This window comes from Garra rufa, chromosome 20, assembly GCF_049309525.1.
Source record: "Garra rufa chromosome 20, GarRuf1.0, whole genome shotgun sequence".
In the NCBI taxonomy this organism is placed as follows: domain Eukaryota; kingdom Metazoa; phylum Chordata; class Actinopteri; order Cypriniformes; family Cyprinidae; genus Garra; species Garra rufa.
This window is the reverse complement of record NC_133380.1, coordinates 28,509,984-28,530,639: the sequence shown is the minus strand read 5'-3', so window position 1 is coordinate 28,530,639 and position 20,656 is coordinate 28,509,984. Positions and strand designations below refer to the sequence as shown.

The following is a 20,656-nucleotide window of genomic DNA, read 5'->3' as shown; positions in this document are numbered from 1 at the left end:
GATATATACATCATATGAAAGCTCAATAAATAAGCTTTCTATTGATTTATAGTTTGTTAGGATAGGACAATATTTGGCCGAGATACATCTATTTGAAAATCTGGAATCTAAGGATGCAAAAAAATCAAAATACTGAGAAAATCACCTTTAAAGTTGCCCAAATTAAGTTCTTAAAAATGCATATTACTAATCAAAAATTACATTTTGATAGGTTTACAGTAGGAATTTTACAAAAAATCTTAATGTAACTTAAACTTTACTTAATTTCCTAATGATTTTTGACATAAAAGAAAAATCAATAATTTTGACCCATACAATGTATTTTTGGCTATTGCTACAAATATACCCCAGCGACTTAAGACTGGTTTTGTGGTCCAGGGTCACATTTTATTATATTCTGAAATAAACAGGCCTACAGCATAATGTTATGACATTATTTCCCTCACTCCACAACAAATCCTTTAACTTTAATCTTATTCAGAACAGAACAATGATGAAATAAATAAATAAATAAATTTGCCTAAACAATCCAAAACAAATTAAATGTGAAAGTAAAGATGGGCTTATGTAGACTACCTCTCTTGCCACAAATACAAATGTTTCCATATCTGCAATGTATTTGAAGCAAAATTATTATGCATTGGGTAAGCTTTGTACTTCATGCACGTCGACGGAAAATATCATGATGAGCAAAAATTGTGCCACAGGACCGGTGGTCATGCTGAACTGCATGTTATACACACTATTTAAATTGACTAGTGTAACTTTTGGGTGACTGTGTTTTATTTTTCAAATGAACATAGTGTGCGCGTAAGACACGTAAGACACCAGCGCGACCAAACAGCTGAATATCATATTCTGTCATGTTGGTCATAGTAAAGGCATAATTTGCTACTGCAAAGTCCAAAGCAGTTTGAAGTATTCAGAATATTAGCAAAGATTATTATAATTCGTTTAGACTAGAACACGGTTTCATTCTTATTTTGCTATGGAACCTGGACGTTTTTTGTTTGTTTGTTTTTACTAACGAACCGAAATATTTTGCCTTTCGCCATGAATTTGACACCCACTCTCTGCCCATCTTGTACTTCTGAGTTTGAGATCTTCCCAGAGCACTAGCCTGCTTCAAATACTAAAATCAAGGCGCCCATCACTAGCATTGCAGATTATACAGTTTTCTGTTGCTATGTGGGCGCTCAGTTTTTTTCTGACATTTAGCTAAAATATCGACAACAAAAGTCTCGACAACCAGTGCTAGACTAAGACACACTTTTCTCATATCTTCGAATGCAAAAAAACAAAAAAACATTAGCCTTTATAAATGTACTTTCAATCAACACTTCTTTATTTACCTCAAGTCTGCAAACACGCTGAGATGCTTCAAACTGCGTGCCGCACTTCATTCACGAGAGAGGCGGGAGGAATAATACGGTTTGACTGACAGTTTAATGAGCCAATGGCATCACGAGGTTTAGTGGAGGTGGCGTCGCTTACTGACCCAGGATCAGTGATCCGTAGCAGTTATATTTCCGATTTGAGCTTAAAGTATAGAACAATATATAGCTTGTAGCTTTTGTTGACGCTACCGCGTTACTTGATCAAAATAATAGCTTAGCTACTGAAAAGCTATTTGATTCAGAAAACAGCGACGCTACCACCACGCTACTGAGAAATGTAGTTAAGCTAGTAGCGTCACTACTTGTAGCGACGCTACTGCCCAACACTGGTGACACGCACAGAATATGCAGCCTGACACAATCAACGCTGCAACAAACAATAACTCCATGTAACATCACAAAATAACACTGTTTTTAGTCGTAGATGCATAAAACAAATAAAACGTTTATATACGATCTGTTATCATTCATTTTTTTTACACTGATCTTATCAGTTGTACAACTCACCAACTTCACACGAAAGTTTTATGGTGCAGGAGTAACAAACACGCTGAATCCTCAGATCTCTTGCGATTATGGCTGTTTAGCTCATGTAAAATAAACTTAAATGAAGTAAAGATTTTGTATTTTCTATTTACAACACTCTCTCGTCCGATCAGGTTTCTCTCTTGCTCTGTATTAATCTATTCACGTGCACAACGCGGATCACACGTGAGTGGGCGGAGCCAATCACCTAGCGCTTCGATTGGCTCTCTTTCATTTCTTAGTTCAATACGAAAACATATGTAGATATTTGTTTACTATCTGTATTGATTTTTCAATCATATGAATGATTATTATACTGACTTTAAACAATGCTATATATAAAAATAATGTTTTTATTTTTATTTAAGCTTTTTTTTTTTATTACCAGAGCAATCATTTAACAAGGGTTACACTTTGGTTAATAATTGCAAAACTACTGTTTTCATGTAGTTTATCATTGGGTTTTTTTGCAAAGCAGTCTAATTTTATGTGCCGTGTGATGGTGCAACGTTTTTGATAAAAACGAAATTATATTTGAATGTATTGTGTGTTTTGTCTTTCTGTGTTCTCATAGGCTAACTGCTTTCAGACATGCTTTCTGCACATTTACACCAGGACCAATCAAGCCTACGGAATACTTCAATAGCCAAAATCAAAGTACATAAAGTTCTAAAGAAGTCTAAAGAAACACGCGGTAGCCCAAGCGTTTTAGATGTCCCCTATTCATCTTCCCTACCAGTGCGTCAGAATACATGCAGGCCAGGGAAAGAAACAATCATGAATCTCTTTAATAATAGCAATACCAATAGCCTACGTTTTTTTTTTTCTTTTTCCTGCGGGACGGGAGAAGACACAAAATCAATGCATCTCTATCATCATGCGGGAATAAATTCTCAGAGTTTTGCGGGTGCGGGCGGGAGTGTAACACACATGTTGCGGGAGCGGGCGGTAATGATCAGAAATTTGGCGGGCGCGGGCCGGAAGCGGGATGAAGAAAACAGTCCCGCGCAGGGCTCTACTCCAGACCTTAATCCCATAGAAAATCTGTGGAGGGAGCTGAAGGTTTGAGTTGTCAAACATTACCCTCGAAACCTTAATGACTTGGAGAGGATCTGCAAAGAGAAGTGGGACAAAATCCCTCCTGAGATGTGTGCAAACTTAGCGGCCAACTACAAGAAAGGTCTGACCTCTGTGATTGCCAACAAGGGTTTTTGCCACCAAATACTAAGTCATGTTTTTCAAAGGGGTCAAATACATATTTCACTAATTAAAATGCAAATCAATGTATAACTTTTTTTAAATGTGTTTTTCTGGAATTTTTGTTGTTATATTGTCTCTCATTGTTCAAATAAACCTACCATTAAAATTATCAGTCTGCAAATTCATTGCGATTTAACTTGTGCACTGACATTCATTATTATTTTCATTCTTCTGTTCTCCATTCTTTCTACCTTTCTCAGACCTATAACCACCTAACAAGAAAACTTGTCATTGTACATTTTTTTTTTAATTCTCCAAAAGCTGTTCCTGAGAAGGTTAGAATTAGCTCACTCTCCAAACAAAATTTAGTATCTATCATTAATTTATCTGCATTCAAGAATATGAAGCACCTAATGAGAACAGGCTGCTCATAACTACTTATGTAACCAGAACTGCTGTAGTACATTGTACAGGTAACAGAATGAACTGTCAAAATGAACACAATGAACTGTCAAATACAGAATAATGTATATGTGAAATATATTACAACACTACAATGCATTACAAAATGAATCATATTACAATGACAGCTTGTGATAATCAACAGAATTTGAGAATATCCAGACATTTGAATGGTTTTACTTGTTTTTACACTCAATCACAGCATAGAATTTATACAAAAAACCTGAAGTAAACAGATTATTGGTATGAAAATAATAGAGCTTAATATAAACTCAACATTTAAACTTTCTGAACTTTCAGCTAAGTGAAAATTGTTACTGACACACAAGGGTAATATAAATACATCATTTGTCATAAGCCAAAGTCTTTAATCTTCAATTTTGTAGCTTCTTTTAAGCCAATAGTTCATTTGTATTATTTTTTATTTTAAAATAAATCTCTAAACCAAATATAGTCAGATTGATTTAGTCATATGGAAAGGTTTTGACTATGACCTTTGACACATGAAGTGCATATTTCAGTACCTGAGAAAACATTTCCTTAAACCTAACAATAAACTGAAGGCCACGTGTTGTTCTAAAAATGTTGAGGTTGCAGAACAGTTTGAAACAACAGCGATCAATATTGTACATGACGGACAATATTACGACACAACCATGGCTCATTCTCTACCATTACCAAACAACTGCAGCAGGAATGTAAACAAGTACACAATATCCAGGTAGAGACTGAGAGTTGCAAAGATATATTCTTCAGGACTCATTGCGTATTGCTTGTTCCCCATCAGCAGCTGTGTATCAAAGGCTAGAAACTGAAACAGAAGATGTGAAAGAAGAGAACGAGACACAGGTCAGTCAATGTTATATCACCAGATAATCATCATTTAAAACCATAATCCTTTCTTGACTAATCTGCTTCTCACCATGGTAAAGACAACAGCTCCTATGCTGGCATAGACCGCATGTAACCAGGGAACCTTACAAAAGAGAAAACAGTTAGACTAGAAGTGACAAGAGTCTATATTTGGACTGTTAATGCTTTTGAGTCCTCAACTCTGTTTGTTAAATTGAGTGGAGAACTCAACAAGGTGTTCAAGTGCTGCTTATATTGACTCGAGAAAGCCATCATGACTGAAATTCTGTTTAAACTTAAAATTCTTCTTCTTCTGAAACTTAAATTTCTGACTAGCTTTAGAGCTACAGGCATCAAACTATCAAATAATGCTAGCAATGTGACAACTACTGCTACTGAACTGTCGGTAACCAATTTTCACTATTAACTAGCTGTTTATTAGCATGCATAATAATCTAGTTTACTTTTTGGATACTTACATAGCCAAAGGGAACCACAAATCCCATGACAATAGCACAGAAAAACATGACCATACACAAAATGAGGAGAAGACCTTGGAAAGAGGTGATGTCAATCTAAATAACAAGACAAAAAAACACTTTAGAATTGAAATTTGTTTTTTATGTGTATATACCATTGGCAACAGTGGTATGATAAAAGGCACCAGTGTTCATTTAAAAAAAAGAAAAAAAAGCTAATATTTATAACTGAATGTATTCTTCCAGCATTTGCTCACCTTGCTCTGAAAGCTGAAGATGGTGACACACAGACACACCATGGCGGTGATGCCAATGCACAGCACTACTGACTTGGTGTTGTAGAAACTGGCAGAAGCAGGAAAAGGTATTGTTATATTCAGTAGATATTAAACATATCTTGAGTTCAATCAAGGTACATGTAAAAGTATGCACACACAGCAGATTTTTGGCATTACCTAGAGATAAAACCCAACATGCAAGCCATGCTCAGAGTCTTTGTTTGCAAGACGTTCACAGAAGCATGCAAAATAAACGACGGGAGGAAAAATAATGTATTAATATATTTTTTTATTTTTTTTAATGTATGAAATGTATACATTGTATGACTCTAGAAATTCTAAAATGCTAAAAATAAATTAGACCAAGGCCAACATGCACTTTACTTGGGGTGAGGGACAGTTTTAAGCATGTAAGTGTAACAGATTTGGAAAAATTCCATCACTTGCTTATCAGTGGATCCACTGAAGTTAATGGGTGCCAATGAGCTGATAAAAAAACATCAAAAGCTGTGTGTACAATTCCATCCAAAAAACAACACTGCATGCTTTTTTTACTTAGATTTTTTGTCTTGTTTCCAGCCAAAATATCTAAAAATTCTTGAATCTGCAATGATTTTAGTTTAGAACAAGCAAAATAATCTGCAAATGGGGTAAGTAAAATAATCCTATTTCAAGCAGAAAACTCATTTAATTTTGACTTCTTTTTTCTAAAAACAAGAAAATAATTTTTACTTGTCTAGAAAATCCTTCTTGATTTAAGAATTTTTAGATATTTTGGCTGGAAACAAGACAAAAAATCCAAGTAAAAGAAGCATGCAGTGTTGTTTTTTAGATGGAATTGTACACACAGCTAAGAAAGGCATTTTTGCAGTGAAATCCATCAAGTAATTTTTTACCTCAACACTGCAAGAAATGCTTTTCTTACTTAGATTTTTTGTCTTGTTTCCAGCCAAAATATCAAAAAATTCTTAAATCAACAAGACTGGAAACAAGACAAAAAATCTACACTGTCAGAAAAAAGGGTACGGTTGGGGTCCATTTGTGACACTTAGGGTACAAATGGTGAAGTTGTACCCTCAATGGTTCATAGTTGCACCTTAGAGTACTCATATGTACCATTTAGGGGTAAAAAAGGTACAGATATGTTTCCAACTGCCAGAGGGTCCACGTTTGTACCATTTAATCCCCAAAGAAAGGTACAATCACTTTTGTGACCAAAGAAGTAAGCCAAAGTGTATGAAATAGTCACCCAAAATTAAACATAGCAAGATAATCATGTTCATTAGTTGTTAGTTATTTGGAAGAGATGCACAAAATAACCAAATATGTTCAAGAGCCTTCATCTTTCTGACCAGTTCTGAACAGTACACACGCAAATTACATTTTAGTGTTTATGCAGAACATCAAGATAATAACTTTTAAACGTAAAGCATTTGTATTAAAGTAGGTCTGCATTTTTAATTGTAATTTTAAACTGATATAAGAGCTGTTTTAAGTTTTGTTTTTAATGCAGAGTTAAACAAATACACATACTAATAGTAATTAGCAAAAGCACAATGTAGTATACAAAACTATTTAACGTTTATTAAACATTATATGGTGTACTACTTTGCCTCAGTTCAAATAATACATATTTTCGAAGCCAGCCTTTTCGTGTCATCCAATGGGATTGTAGCCCGCGCTGTGCATTTTGAAAATGAGATTGTGCATGACGGTTATTCTGGACATCATTCATTTCTGACGCTGTCGACGGAGACACGGAGGATCTTATTCAAAAACGGAAAGAAGCTGCCTGGAATACATGTCACTGAAGACGAAGCACAGAAATTTAGAGGTAAGTTTAATTTTAAGTACTGTGAAAATCTGTTGGTTCCCTTTCGATTTTTGTTAACTTGACATTGCGTCTGTAGCCAGGCCTAACGTTATCTGATGCGTGAGGAAAACCTTTCCTCGAAAACTGACCTGACAAAACCAACGCATTGCCATTACATTTTAAGCTTATTGTTATTATTACAATTATTTTTTATCATTTAGCCGGAAATTAAGATATAATTTTTCGCTTAACTCATACTCCACCTAGAGATGGCATGAGACGCTGACAAAACAGCGGTGAAACGGCCATAGAAACAGCTCAGGTCTATCGCGTTTGTGTACCATAGATTTATAAATTCAGTTTACCAAAATGTTCTTACTACTCTAATCTTAACGTTACGTTAACGTTAACTTACCCGTGTTTCCTTCCGGACACGAGCGAACGCCTTTTATTTTAACGCCTCTCCTAGTCTTTCTGGAATTATATACCTTACGATTATTATCCATGTTGATTTATATCAGTTTTGTTTGGTACATATTTAACTAACGTTATAAACGTAAATCCAGGAGAGTCCTAATTATTTGTTATGTCGTATTGAGGCGTCTGTATCGAGCCCTTCCAAGGACAGCAAGTAAAATTGGTTTAAGTTACCATTATTTATCAAAACTCGTGAAATACGTTTCTAGTCTGTGAGATGCAGATTTAAATAATTTGGCTTTTAATAATACACTCTCAGTTAAAAAAAGTATAGTTCTCTGTTAGTTTAAGTGTACATTTTGGTACCTTTTAGCTTTTGTACCTTAGGGTACTGTTCCAGTGACAGTATTGTACCTTTTTCTGGAAGTGTATAAGTACTAACTTATTCTGTATTTTTCTAAATTAAAGCAATGTTTTTATACTGATGAATGTCCATTGAAAAAAAGAGATTTTATTGTTGCTGTTAAAACCTCAAGCTCACACCGACTATATGCATTTTTTTCCTTTTAGAAAATAAGGTGGATTTAACAAATTTGTACAACAGATGGAGGTGGTAACAGTAACACTAGTACCAGTGCCAGCAGAAGCCTATCAAAAAACTTCAACTACAGAAATGTAAGTATAACACTGAGTTTTGTGTATTATATTTGTCCTATGTTTAACGGTTAACCGTATTGATTTTTTTAATGCCTGATGCCAATATTTTAAAAAGCAGGGTGGCCAGTCAGCACACACAAGGAAAGTTGGGAGAGTTAGAGTTAGTTTCATCAAAATTATTTTAAATTGTGTTCCGAAGATGAAGTCTTACTGGTTTGGAATGACATGAAGGTGAATAATTAATGACCAAACTAAACTTTTTGGCTGAATTAATGCTATAAGAAAGAAAATTTGAAAGACTAATAAGGTATCTTTAATTCTTTTTCTGTTACCGGCTTGAAAACTTCGGGCAAAAACAAGGGATTCTCCCATTTTTAAACTGTCACCGATAGCAATGTAGTAGTAGTAGATTGCTGAAGTCAGTAGATTTTACTCAGTCAAAATACATTTATTACATTTAATATTTTGGCTTTTATCATTATGTTAATAAATATTGAAATTAATTAAAATATTAACAAAATTACAAATTTGAGCCAGGGAAGATAAGAGAGATGAACATCCTCAGGGGTCAGTGATATCACAGATTCTAAATCAGTTATTGGGTTAAAATGAATGTTGAATGTCGATTTAAATAAACAATATGCTATAATGATAATTTACAGTTAAAACAAATTTGTAGAAACATTGTAATTTTCTAAATCTTCAGGTAAACAAATATTTGTGCATTCAATCTTAGAAATATTTGTATATTACTAAAGGGAAATGGCAATGAAAGAATATTAAAATGTCTGATTTGATTGTTTTGAAGTATTTTTAGTTAATTTAAATGATTAACTTTATCTTTTTGTAAATTTTCAGTTGTGTGATGAAGCTGACATTCATCGCCTGCAGTTTAAGCCGGCACTTCAGGGATGGCTTTACCAGTATTGTGCCCAAGGTGCTTCAGCTTGTTCAAAGAAATGCTCCGTTGGACGAAGTCTACAAGAAGCAAGAGAAAAGATGCTTGCAGAAGATCTAGGTATTTACATAAACATAGTGGTTTTGTGATTATCTATTTATTGATTATCTATTAAGCTTTTTTAAATGATATTTATAAATGATATTTAAATGTTTTTTCTTTGTGTGAAAAAAAATCTTCATGCCTTAAAATTGCTCGAATGTAACTCTACACCTTGATTGGTTACAAGGTAGTTTATGGCAAAATTTTCACATCATTTGTCTTAAAACATTTAAAACAGCACATTGCATTGTTTTACTGATAGATTTTTGATGTTTTCTTTTCTTCTCAGTGTGATGCTGATACTCCATACCCAACCTTACAGTTGGCAGAAACTGACTGGAAAATGGCTTTCTCCAAGAGGGTACAACTTTTCAAAGTGGATGGTGTGGAGTTGTGCAAGGAACTAGGAGTTGAAGAAAGGATCACTACAATGCACAGCCTTCAGTGCTTACTATTGTTTTCAACTTGGCTTGTCCACCCTACATGAAGAATTCACTGACTTTCTGGCAGCATGCCATAGCAAAGATAACTGAGGTGGGTGGCAAGCCCCTTCCAATATCTATCACCCGAATAATTAATATCCTGTGTTAAAATGCCAAATATACTGATACACAAGGGTGAAGATTTCGACATTCAGTGTTTCAAAAGTGATTTAAATCCAATACATTTTAAATGTCAACAGTGTATATATATATAATGTGGCAAGTTTTTTTAATACCAGTGTTGTATGATTCACAGTTCCATGCATACGCAGTAAAAGTTGACTTTGAATGAAGTGTTATAAAACCAGGGCAAGAGATGGACTTTCAGGCCCTTGCCGTGTACTCTGCTTATGATAAATAAGTAGTTTGTGATCCTCAAGAATGTTTAAAAAGTTCCAATTAGTACTGTGTATTAGTGTAGTACTGCGTTTGGTAAAAATGGGTTTGTGATAAAAAGAATTTACGCATATAAAGTTACAATTGATGAAATGTGTACTGTTGGAAAAGGGTTGTTTTTGATTCTTAATGTTTAAAACATTTTTTAGAAAATGTAGAATGCAGTAGAAAATTTTACTTAATGGGATGTATTGATTATGAAAAATTTAATATTAAGCTTAATATTCTTGATATTTGCAATTTTATAAAATGTTTTAAAAAAGTTAGAAATAGTATAAACAATTGTTTTTGGAAAAAAGAATTGCTCAATATTTGCATCCTTTTAAGACACATTGAGGTAGAGCTTATTTTGTGATAAAATGTTAGGGTATAATCAATTAATGAAATGTGTACTGTTGGAAAAAATGTTTTGCTTTATAAGAACAGTTTTGAGTATGAAATTTTTATTTATTTTTTTAAGTAAAATTTTGCAATATGCATCCTGTTATGACATTGTGATAGAGCTTAAAACATTCATCCTGTGAAAAATGTGAGAATGTAATGTTTTGAATGTTTAATAAATGTGATAAACAGCATCCTGGCCTTTTTAATGTGTTGTATGTAGTACAGATTTGCCACCATAAGGTACAAAAGGCTTGTCACTGGGGCAGTACCCTTAAAAAAGACAAATTTGTACCTTTTTTAAAAGTACATTATGGTACCATAGCACTAAATGGTACAATTTAGTCAGCAAAGGTACATATTTGCCTTTGTAAGGTACATACTGCAAGGGTACAGATATGTACCCATGTGAAAGGGTACAACGGGTGTACCCTTGAGGGTACTGCCCCAGTGACAAGCCTTTGTACCCCTGAAGGTACAAATTTTGCACATTTTTTCTGACAGTGTAGGAAAAGCATTTTTTTGCTGTGAAATCTTTGCTTATGGCTAAAATACGAATCGATAATGTATAACAACGCTTCATCCAGTGAAAAAGTAATCTGATTCAGGACAGAAATGCAAATCAAAAAACCTCTAAACAATTATGTGGGTGGGTTTTGATGTAAAAGGACAACAGGGAATGGACTTTCTCACTGGAGGAAATCTTATTATAGTTTATTAACTGTTATTTTGACCAAAGTTAAAACGACTTGATGGATTCGTTTTTGTTTTAATTGTTTTTTTTTTCTTACAAACACACTTTTGCCTTCACAAGACGTTAATTGATTGAATGGAGTTTTGAGGAGTATTGTAATGTTTTTATCAGCTGTTTGGACACTCATTCTGATGGCACCCATTCATTGCAGAGGATCCATTGGTACAATTGATAGCATGCTACATTTCTCCAAATCTGTTCCCATGGAAAAACAAACTTATCTAAATCTTGGAAGGGGGTGAGTAAATTTACAAGAAATCTTCATTTTTGTGTGAACTATTCCTTTAACGTGTCTTTAAACAGATACTCACAAAGATTGAAAGAAGAATAAGATTCCATGGAAACTGTCTCCTGTAATAGAGAAGGATACCACTATTATATTATGATGTTCTCCCAATTGTTTTATATATATATATATATATATATATATATATATATATATATATATATATATAGATGAGTGTATAACCAGTATATAACCACAACTGCAATTTATCAACAGTTTATTGACTTACCTCAAATCACCGCAGCAAGCCAATGTGATATATGTGACAAGAAACAGAAGACTGCAAAACACAAACACAGTTAGAGATACAGTTAGAATGCTCAATTTTAAAACATTTATATTAAACATTTTGATTACTGATTAAAACAGTAGTATTACATACTTTGACAAGGAGTATAAAACAGGATGTGTTTGAATGTATATCCTCACTGGAGCACTAAAGCAGAGAGAAAAAAGTCAGGAGTGTACAACAGTCAATACAAAATATATTATGCTAACATATTTAATACATTACAAACTATTGTTCTAAAGTTGTTCTAATCCAATCATTTTAATTATTTGTTGCTCAAGAAACATTTCTTATTTGCATTGAAAATAGTTGTGCTACTTCGCATTTTTGTGACAATTGATTTTTTTTTTCAGAATTCTTTGATGAATAGAAAGTTCAAAAGCACAACATTTATTTAAAATAGAAATAAAATTATAACATTATAAACGTCTTTACTGTCACTTTTAAATAACGTAATGCAACATTGCTGAATAACAATAAAATGATTAAAAAAAAGTAAATCTTACTGTCCCCTAACTTTTGATAGTGTAATTGATTCAGTGATGAGATAATGTCATACACTCCTAAAAATAAAGGTGCGATGCCATAGAAGAACCATTTTTGGTTCCACAAAGAACCATTCAGTCAAAGAACCATCTCTTTCTTACCAGTTTATAATCTGAAGAACTTTCTTTCGCCACAAAGAACCTTTTGTGAAACAGAAAGGTTCTTCAGATGTTAAAGGTTCTTTATGGAACCATTTAGACAAAAAGGGTTCTTCTATGGCATCGTGAAGCACCTTTATTTTTAAGAGTGTGTATTATTAAAATGCCATCAAGTTTTACAGATCAAGAATCGGTTACTTACCAGAATGTGAAGAGAGCAATGACTGCTACTGTTGAAAAGAGCTGCAGCATCAGAATTGAATAAACCTGCAAGAATATGATCAAAGTAAGTGTATTGTTTTTACAATTTTCAAAAACATTTTAATTTGAGAGTCCTCTATGGCTAATTTAAATGAACTTTAAATATTTCAGTTGCTACCTTTCGTATAAAAACTCTTCTAATAAACATATCATCCCAGGAAAAATTTCCATCACCATAGTAACCAGGACATCCTGTAAAGAGATAATAAAATAAAATTAAAACAAGACAAGACAAGAAAATATTACATATCTGACAAAAGGCAAAATGTTTGTTCTAATTAATAATTGATTAATTATAGTAAGATATTAGTAAACAGCTGTACCTGCATTTGCCTCTTCATAGCTTGGAGGCATGTTTCCTTCAACAGTTTGGACTGTTGGTGCAACCTGTGAATACATAATCATTTCATTTCATATGAGAATGTAGTTTAAGGTCTTTTTCGCAAGGGGAAATATCAGATAAAATGCTTGTATAACTTCAGTGTTGTTTGTACGCTCATGATTTGATTAAATCCAGTTTAGAGATTAACAGACCTGTGCAAAATAAACCATAAGATATAAGCGTATGACGAAGGAAACCTGATCTATAAATAGTCAGAATAATCTCTTTATAGAAATATGCATGTTGAAGCAGTGTCTTCTGAGGTTTTATTACACTGCTTCTGTATTGCTGTTCTATTAACATGAAATTATTTGCTCAGTTTTTATGACATAGATGTAAAACCATTATTTTATTTATTAACATCATATGTTACATTAATTCACTTTTTCTACTGTGCTTACAGGACTTGAAGTCTCCTGATTTCTATTCTATTCTATTCTATTCTATTCTATTCTATTCACTGTACACAAATATTGCTGATTACTTAACATAAAAAAATCAACATTAGAATTAATTACAAGTTGTTGTTTCAACTTAAAAAAAATGTGTTCATGCTTGACTTACAATTAGAAGTTCATTTAACTTTAGTTTACGTACGTTTGAGGTTTAAGTTATCTCAGCATATTTTAAGTTGATATAACTAATTGCAGCATCATTTTACAGTGTACTGTTCGACTGAATTGATAGAATTGATAAGATACCTTACCTTTTTCTGTGTCATCTTATTTATTTATTTATTTTCCCCCTTATGATGTGGACAAACAGAGCAGTTTTAGTCCTTTGTTCTGGATGTGGGTCAGTCTGTGCTTCATGTGTGCTGCAGTGGAGATTTAGTCTTTTATAGTGTCTATTCAGGCTAATCCTTCTTACGTTCCCATCAGTCCCTCCTCCACACAGGGCTTTAGGAGTTCATTCTAGCAACATCTCAGTACTACTGTAGATGACATGATGGGATTGAGCGGGAAAATACCACCTTCAACACAGAGGATGGGGTTTCACTTGATCTGTGATACAACCTTTCATTAGAAAACAGTGCTATATTTAGAGTTATGTGGAACAAAGAAGCACATTATGACGGATAAACAAGGCCTAAAGGATAAAGGTGATGCTACATAAGTACATACAAAGATGACATTATTTATTATTTATTATTATTTATTATTATTATTATTATATACATATAATAAGTACAGTACATAAATCCTGTTTTATTGAAAGTGCAATAAAATAAAAATAATAACAAAAACCACACAAATACCGACACTGATAGAGCTCTAGCACTGTTGTTACAATCTATGTGTTCTAAGGGTCACTTCACAAATCTGTGCTTTTTAAAATGTATTAATAAATATGTATTTAATAAACGTTTTCAGAAAAAAAAAACAGTTATGGTTGTGGCTGACATAACTTAAGAAGACAACTTCACTTCTTTTTAATAAAATACTATTAACAGTAAAAACATTAGAAGTTGGAGACAATAAAGGCATCTTCATGGAGAATTGTCACAGTGGGTTAGGCAAAAATGAGGAGAAGGATCTAAATGCAGATTAATTTTATTTGAACCGAAACATAAATAAATTGTTTTTACACGTTGGTCCCCACAACGTGATGAATACCAGGCACACACACACACACACACACACACACACACACACAAACTTCCTTCAAGTCTCTTAAACCCTCGATTTTGATAGCGGGAAAGAGTCTACCTCACACTTCAGACAGCTCCATACACTCTTAGCCCAGTTCTGTCAACACTGCACTGGCTCCCTGTTAAACATTGTATATATTTTAAAATCTTGCTAATTACTTATAAAGCCCTCGATGGTTCAGCTCCTCAGTACTTGAGTGAGCTCTTTTCACATTATAGTCCCTCACGCCCACTGCATTCTCCAAACTCTGGCAATTTGATAATACCTTGAATATAAAAATCAACTGCGGGTTGCAGATCATTTTCTTATTCATTCTTATTCCGAGGTCACCGTAGCCACCAGATCAGATGGTCATTGCAGTCCCCCGGATCTAGTCCGTACCCAGCTCAGATGGTGGATCAGCACCTAGAGACGACCTCTACAGCTAGATGAGCTCCATCAATGAAGACCTTGTCACCTAGATGGCAATCGGCGCAAGACCAATCTGACATTGGAACAAACTGCTGGTTTCATCTGGCCCCGACTGAGCCTGGTTTCTCCCAAGGTTTTTTTTCTCCATATCTGTCACCTGTGGAGTTTTGGTTCCTTGCCGCTGTCACCTCTGGCTTGCTTACACTCTTAAAAATAAAGGTGCTTCACGATGCCATAGAAGAACCTTTTTGTCTAAATGGATCCATAAAGAACCTTTAAGAGTGTAGTTGGGGACACGTAACTTCCAGCGATATTGAATACTATTTGAACTGAAGTGATGACATCACTGAATTCAAAGATGAACTGCCTTTAGCTGAAAATTTAACCCTCAAACCCTCAAAACAGACCTTCAACCCCTTGATTTTGATCGAGGGAAAGAGTCTACTTCACACTTCAGACAGCTCCATACACTCTTAAAAATAAAGGTTCTTTATTGCCATCAATGGTTCCAAGAAGAACCTTGACCATCCATGTAACCTTTCAAATAGTTGAAAAGGGTTCTTACGACTTTTTAAATGTTCTTCAAAATGGTTCTTTTAAAAACTGTTCACTGAAAAGTTCTTTGGAGAACCAAAAATGGTTCTTTTATGGCATCACTGCAAAAGCATCCTTTTTACCACAATGTAGAACGATACACACATCTAAATTGCTAGCACATAACATTGGCCCATTATTTATGGACTTTTTTTGGAGCGTATGTTCACTTTTTACATTTTCGCTGTTTTACCAATTGTTTTGCATTTCATAATACTAAAGTATTTTTAAAAGCAATTATAGCCAATTTGTGTGACTATATGTGAACAATAATGATTTATAAGCACATTATTAATGTTGTGTGGCCTATTAACAATGTAATATTATTAAAAATTAAAATATTAATAGATTAATATTTATTAGCGGAAAAGTTTTGTCCGTCCGCTGGTTGTGGGTTATGTGACAATCAGCTTGTGAAACAATGACTTCATGGCTTTCGTAAGGCTGGTTTTATAATGACTCGACAGTGCTAATGAGCTATGTGTTAAGAAAGTTAAAGGTTTAAAGGTTTATTTCTACAGTGCCTGGAAGCCTCCAAGTCAGTGGGGCTAACTATAATACGATTTGTGTAGATTTATACTATATGACCTAGACTAGAGGGAAAGAAAGATCTTAGTTTTTTTTTCTGTTTATTTTTTCTTAAAGTTCATCTAAGTTAACATGCTAGTTATGTCAGTAGAGGGAGCTGTTCCCTTTTTATGGCCTATAGTATCAGTTCAATAGTAATAACTTTGGCTTTGATAAGCACATGATTTTATATTTCTGTGTTCACAAATTCCAATTTATTACAAATTTTTCAAGTTACAAATTTCAAGTTGAAACAGTTATGTGTATATGTGTAGTAGTAGTAGTAGTAGTAGTAGTAGTAATATACTTATAAATAAACATTTTAGTTAAATTTTATTTATTTATAAATTGTTATGGTTTGCAATAATAGTAATTACTTATTAATAACTCAAAATAACAGTCCTTCATTTCACAGTCACAGCACAGCTATGACTCACCCTCTAAGGTTTCAAATGTTTCAGCTCAATGACGGCATGTTCTCTCTGCTCTGAGGGGAGATGAGGTCAGTTGCTTCTCAAACAGCTGATCGCAGAGCTTTACGTAACCTCAGTGCTACAGCAGCTTTCTATTATCCACGTATCAGCATGTTCATAACATTCCCAATCCCAACAACTACAACTAAACAGAGATTTATTTCACCAAATAGCCTTCAACAAGAGTTAGCAGCAATGAAAGTCAGTGACAAATTATTTGTTTCTTTGAATGTATTTGAATAAATGTGTATTTGATTTTGTTATTGTTGGATATAACTTGCAGCCTATTTTGCTTGGACAAGAAACGTAAAGAATATACAGTCAAGCCAGAAATTATTCATACCCCTGCAAAATTCTATCTTAAAGTTACTTTTATTCAACTAGTAAGTTTTTTTTTTTTTTTTTTTTTTTTTATACCCGGAAATGACACAGGCTTTTCCCAAAAGATAATAAGACGATGTACAAGAGGCATCATTGTGGAAAAAATATATTTTTCAGCTTTTATTTACATTTGAACAAAAAGTGGCATGTCCAAAATGATTCATACCCTTTGCAAACTGTCACAGTCTATAGGAAAATCCAAAGTTCTATACCATTCCAAATAGTCCAAGCTGTTCTAAAGCAACCTAATTACTGATTCATTAGGAACAGCTGTTTTAATCAACTCAACAGGTGAAAAACAGAAGCTCTCTGCTGTTGGTTTGTGGACAGTATGGCTAAGACAAAGGAGCTCACTGAGGACCTGCGGCAGCGCATTGTGGCTGCTAACAAGTCAGGAATGGGCTATAAGATCATATCTAAATGTTTTGAAGTTCCAGTGGCTACAGTGCAAAGTATTATTAAAAAATACAAGATGTTCCACACTGAAAAATCTCAGAGGACGTGGTCGGAAGCTAAAAGTGACATCTGTGCTGGCCAGGAGGATAGTGAGAGAGGTAAAAAAGAATCCAAGGATCACCACCAAGGCCATCCTGATGAATTTGGGCTCTGCTGGTGGCATCATCTCACGGCAGACAGTCCAACGGACACTGCACACCACTGGGTTCCACGGACGCAGACCAAGGAGGACACCACTTCTCCAGATAAGACACACAAAAGCCCGCTTGGCCTTTGCAAATGCTCATCTGGACAAAAAAGAAGACTTCAGGGGCCTCATTTATAAAGACTTGCGTAGAAACCATCCTTGATTTTATCTAAGAACTTTTCTGATTTGATCGTAAGAGCGATTCAGAGAAAACGAACGTACCACGAAATCCATGTGTACGCCAGTCATTCGGTTATAAATCACAAATGATCGTGGAATTGTGTGCAGCTGAATGTTCCGCCGTCGAAACGCCCCTGCTTAATTAATTAACATATAAAATGAGCTCATTCCTAAAGCAAAAACTCTGTGACAATGACAAGTAAAAAGGAGTGCAAGAAATCAAATTATAGTGAGGCTGAAGTATCTGCAATACCAGGCATTACCACAAGGAAACGGTCGTACGCCAAGCTGGAATCTGACGTGGAGATAAGTACTTTTCCACGTCAAAGACGGTTTTTATAAATCTGTACTTTGACGTGGATTTGATCGTACGAACACTCTAAGATCAAATCAGTGCGTAAGAAAGTTTTATAAATGAGGCCCCTGGTCTTCTATTTTATGGTCAGATGAAAAAAAAATTGAATTGGAAGGAGAAGGAGAATTGAAGGAGATGCCTTCAACCCTAAAAACACCATCCCCACTGTCAAACATGGTGGTGGGAACCTAATGTTTTGGGGGTGTTTTTTTTTTTTTTTAGCTGTTGGACCAGGGAACATAATCACAGCAAAATGGCACCATGAAATCAACATTCTCAACAACAACATCAGGCAGTCTGCAGAGAAACTTAGCTTTGGGCACCAGTGGACATCTCAGCACATCAACGACCCAAAATGCACAGCAAAAGTGGTGAAGAAATGGTAATCAGGCAAAAACATCAACGTTTTGCAGTGACCCAGCCAGAGTCCTGACTTAAATCCAATTGAGAATCTGTGGAGGGAGCTAAAGATCAGGGTGATGGTAAGGAGACCCTCCAACCTGAAAGAGTTGGAGCTCATCGCTAAAGATGAATGAGCAAAAATACCAGTGGAGACATGCAAAAAAGCTGGTCAGCAATTATAGGAAGCGTTTGATTGCTGTAATAGCCAATAAAGGCTTTTCTATTGATTATTGAGAAGGGTGTGAATAATTTTGGACATGCCACTTTTTGTTCAAATGTAAATAAAAGCTGAGAAATATTCTTTTCCACAGTGATGCCCTCTGTACATCGTCTTATTATCTTTTGGGAGAAGCCTGTGTTATTTCCGGTCAAAAAAACTTGCTTGTTGAATAAAAGTAACTTTAAGTCAGAATTTGCCAGGGGTATGATTAATTTCGCGCTTGACTGTATTATAAAATAATTTGTAAGGCTTTATTAAAACGAATGTCTTTAAAGTGTCATGAAACCCCCCTGTTTCTGGACTGGTCGTTCACATCTCAGATTTGAAAAAGACGCTAACTTGTAAAGCTGTGGAAAAGTGGGAGTAAAGAGGGTAGGAAGAGGGGAGAAAACCAATAAAACACAAACCTACAACACACTCAATATACAGACACATGAATATGATGAGCAGAGAAAGAAAGAAAGAAAGAAATGTTCATGTAAATGTAATATGGCACAGGAACCTCAAGAGGGCGCACTTACTGTATGTAATTCCAAATAAAATGTATTGGTTTCACGTACAAAATAAATCGGTAACAATTTATTTTAGGGTGTCCTTGTTTCACGTTACATGTAGACCTACTTACTGTTATAATAACAATTAATTATAGATAATTACATGCAAGTAACACTAAGCCAAACCTTAACCCTAACCCTAACCATATAAGTACATGTAGTTCATTAATATTACTCAGCACTTAAATGTATAATTAGCCTGTTACAAGGACACCTTAAAATAAAGTGTAACCCATAAGTTAAATTGCATAATTGTTGTTTTTATTGTTGTTCTGAATACATGCAATATCATCTGCAGATTTGTGCAGGTTTGAGTGTAGCCTACTGATAATAAATTTATGGATATTTAAGCTAATTTATGGAAAGTTTAGCTCTGTTTAAGTAGGATGTGTTTTATGCTACTTTTACCAATATTAATAAAAACTGTTATGATAGATAGGTAGGGTTAAATTTAAATTCAGGGTTACCTATTACCTATTGTAATTACTATAATAAGTACTACATAGTATGTACATGAGGAAAATGAAGTACTACTAAAAATAGCTTAATTGGTCATTTTAAGCACTCACAAACTATTCATGTTATGATATTATTCATTAACTTGATTACTGTCTGTGTGATTCATACTGTAAATTTGTTTTTTGTTTGTTGTGTAGACTTCGTAACAAAATTAACATTTATTAATTATTTGTTCAGGTTTTTGCAGGACCCAATCTAAAGTTGAGACTTCATTTGTAAATAAATGTTTACTAATCATTATTACCTACCATATAGATGGTAAAAAGTGTCCCAAATGACCTGAATTCACTTTATTCACACATCTTTACAAATCATTTGATCATGTTTCTGCAGTACCCAATCTAAAGTTGAGACTATTCATTATCTGTAAATGTTTATAAATATTTAATCATTTATTATTAACTTTATGGACATCAGACTATTAGCTGATGTAACAATGTTTGTGTAAAGGGTGGTTAGTTAAATTGAGCTAAATGCTTGGTTAAAAAATAACACACATTATAATGTGGGTGCAAAACATGTTTGCCTCGACACATATTATTTTTTGATTATATTACCAGAAAACAAATCTGTTTTTTTTAATTGCTTTTTTATTTATCAAAACAATGTAATATAAACAGATTGAACCATGTTCCCATAGTAATCAAACATCTGCCTGTACACTCCTGACTCCTTAACCAAGCCTTAAACCTAATCATACTATCAAACCTGTCCCTAACCTTACCTGTTTCACACCTCAATAGCAGTAAA

At 34.1% G+C, this 20,656-nt stretch overlaps 1 protein-coding gene and 1 long non-coding RNA gene across 2 annotated transcripts; one reads left to right on the top strand and one right to left on the bottom strand.

Annotated features, from left to right (window-relative positions):
- Positions 1-3,638: 3,638 nt before the first annotated feature.
- Positions 3,639-13,772, bottom strand: faim2b (Fas apoptotic inhibitory molecule 2b). Its single transcript, XM_073826081.1, has 12 exons — positions 13,662-13,772; positions 12,897-12,960; positions 12,692-12,765; positions 12,515-12,579; positions 11,762-11,815; positions 11,609-11,659; positions 11,405-11,444; positions 5,371-5,408; positions 5,173-5,260; positions 4,916-5,011; positions 4,507-4,560; positions 3,639-4,395 (listed from the first exon to the last, which is right to left on the bottom strand). The coding sequence occupies exons 1-12, from the start codon at positions 13,674-13,676 to the stop codon at positions 4,246-4,248; spliced, it is 789 nt and encodes a 262-aa protein (XP_073682182.1). The 5' UTR covers positions 13,677-13,772; the 3' UTR covers positions 3,639-4,245.
- Positions 8,803-10,533, top strand: LOC141293238 (uncharacterized). The gene is made up of 2 exons (XR_012340687.1): positions 8,803-9,098; positions 9,370-10,533. It is a non-coding gene; the product is annotated as an uncharacterized lncRNA (long non-coding RNA).
- Positions 13,773-20,656: the final 6,884 nt, after the last annotated feature.